Here is a 2263-nt window from a genome sequence, read left to right as displayed (position 1 = left end):
TTATCAGAGCTGATATAATATCTTTCTGTGAGATAATACTTATAGAGAGACAGGAGTTATTGTTACAGATGTAATGAAAATAATAAGAGTGAGAGAAGAAGTAAGTGTATAAAATTCCCTCTTTCTTCAGCTGCTTGACACAGTGTAGATAAGTAGTAATGCCAGTCAGAGATCACACTGAAGCCTCTTTACAGAGAGAAGATGAAGAAACTGCAGAACTCTGCAGACTCAACTCAGCAGTATTCTGAGCAGGGCTCAGATGTGTGAGAGAGAAACTACAGATTAAGTTTCTCAGAGTCACTGTTCCTGAAATCAAGCTCTCTCCAGGTTTCTCTCTGAATGACCACACAGGGTCATACACCACTGTATTGGCTGGGGGAGGGGGCAGCGTTGCAATGATGATGGGGGGGACAGAGGACAGACTGAATGCAGACACACTGGCCGGCAGAAGGGATGATACCTCACTGCAAGGCACAGCAACTACCACTGTGGCTGCAAGAGAAGCAGGAGGAGATATGACAATGAAAGCAGTGCTTCTGTGGCTCATTGACATCACCATCTTCAACCTGGCTTTCTTGACAGCTATGGAGGCTACAGCCACATCATGAAGATGTTATTACTCACTAGAAAAATGTCAGAATAGCCTCTTATTATCTTTTCAAGAATGATACTCTCATGCACTCACTATTGCAGATGAGGAAAGAGAGAGAAAAATATGTTACAGAAGAAGAGAAAATCTTTTCAAAAAAATCCTATCACTACTATTAGCTTTGTCTCTAAAACACATCACTTTTGCAGAGAATTTCATATATAGAATGAAATATATTGAGAGATCTGTAAGTCACTTATTAATTATATTTTTCACATTTCAAATCAATATATAAGAAACCCACTTATCATGTGTTTAATTTGAATAAAGATGAGAAAAGAAAGATCTACACAGTCAGCAGAACAACTTATCTATTTCTTTATACAGTATATACACTGTTAATCAGTTGATAACTGTTGCTATACAATAAAGATAATTCCTAATCTAATAATCTTAAGAGTATAGAACTATATTCTTAAAGAGAAGAGTATTATCACACTCTCAATCATATCAAGACTCTGTTATAATTTCACACAGTCTATCACTTTCATACAGATAATTTCATCTCATCTGAACCAGTTTTCAATCACTCTATAACATCATTTGAATATATCATAGAAAGATTCAATTGATAAATATAAGAATCTCACTTCTATACAAGGTCAGCAGATTACTCTTTCTTAGTAATAAGATACTGCTGAGGTATCACTCCAGCTATTCTTGCTTATGAAATGAGAGAAGAGTATTCACTCATTATCTATATAGAATAGCTAGATGCTGGCTTCTCATTAAAGAAGTCAGTGATTTATTTTTCTTCTACTGAAATATATACAAGAGTTACTGCATGCCTTATACAATCTTCTTAGTATACTAAGTATCATATCTGTGATATTCTTGTAATAACCCTGTAGCCTACAAGCTCACTATTCAAGCAAGATAGTCAAGCCCACTTATACGGCTTCCCAAACAACTACCTCTATGTGACGCCGCCGACTAGTCACCGCTTCGGTTCCGCCACGTTACACTGATTGAATAAGCACTGAGAATGTTATTATATACTCTCTCAGTATGAGAAAGACCTCTTCACACATAGTATTTCAGATGATTGAATGAAACTTCTTCTTTTACAGATTTGTATCTATTTCTCTTAAAAGATTTGAGAGTGATGCAGCTATTCATATGAAATCTTTGATAAATCTGTGATAGTATAAGATCAGCTCAAGAATCTGTTATATATAATATACATTTCTCAGCTGTGACTAATTTGCTATAACATTTAGTTACTCTGAAATGAGATGTATATAGTTATCACTTACTACATATTCTATGAACTTCAATGAACTTCAACTCTTTCATTTCAAACACATACTTTGTTAATTTAGCATAGAGCTTATACTCTGTCAGAGTTATAAGCACTTTATCAAGATACTTCAGATATTTATTATATGAGTTTGAAAAGATCAAGATATCATTCAGATATATAAGATATGAGGTTTTATTCTGTTTACAAAGAATTGTATTTATCATTGTTTAAAAGATGATGAGTACATTTATCAGACTGAATGACATTGTCAGGAATTTGAACTTCTCTCATTACATATTAAATGCAGTTCACAGTACTGATAGTTTGTCTATACAAATCTATTATTATTCTGAGAGAAGATTAATCTTTGA

At 34.0% G+C, this 2263-nt stretch overlaps 1 protein-coding gene across 1 annotated transcript; it reads left to right on the top strand.

Annotated features, from left to right (window-relative positions):
• Nucleotides 1-201: 201 nt before the first annotated feature.
• BDBG_00497 (uncharacterized protein) lies at nucleotides 202-608 on the top strand (the record flags this gene model as incomplete). Its single annotated transcript, XM_031719912.1, has 2 exons — nucleotides 202-263; nucleotides 296-608. 2 exons carry the CDS (start codon nucleotides 202-204, stop codon nucleotides 606-608), a joined length of 375 nt encoding a protein of 124 aa, XP_031575830.1.
• Nucleotides 609-2263: the final 1655 nt, after the last annotated feature.

The sequence above is a fragment of the Blastomyces gilchristii genome, assembly GCF_000003855.2.
Source record: "Blastomyces gilchristii SLH14081 genomic scaffold supercont1.1, whole genome shotgun sequence".
In the NCBI taxonomy this organism is placed as follows: Eukaryota; Fungi; Ascomycota; class Eurotiomycetes; order Onygenales; family Ajellomycetaceae; genus Blastomyces; species Blastomyces gilchristii.
The sequence above is the reverse complement of the archived record's forward strand: the minus strand, read 5'-3'. Positions and strand labels throughout refer to the sequence as shown.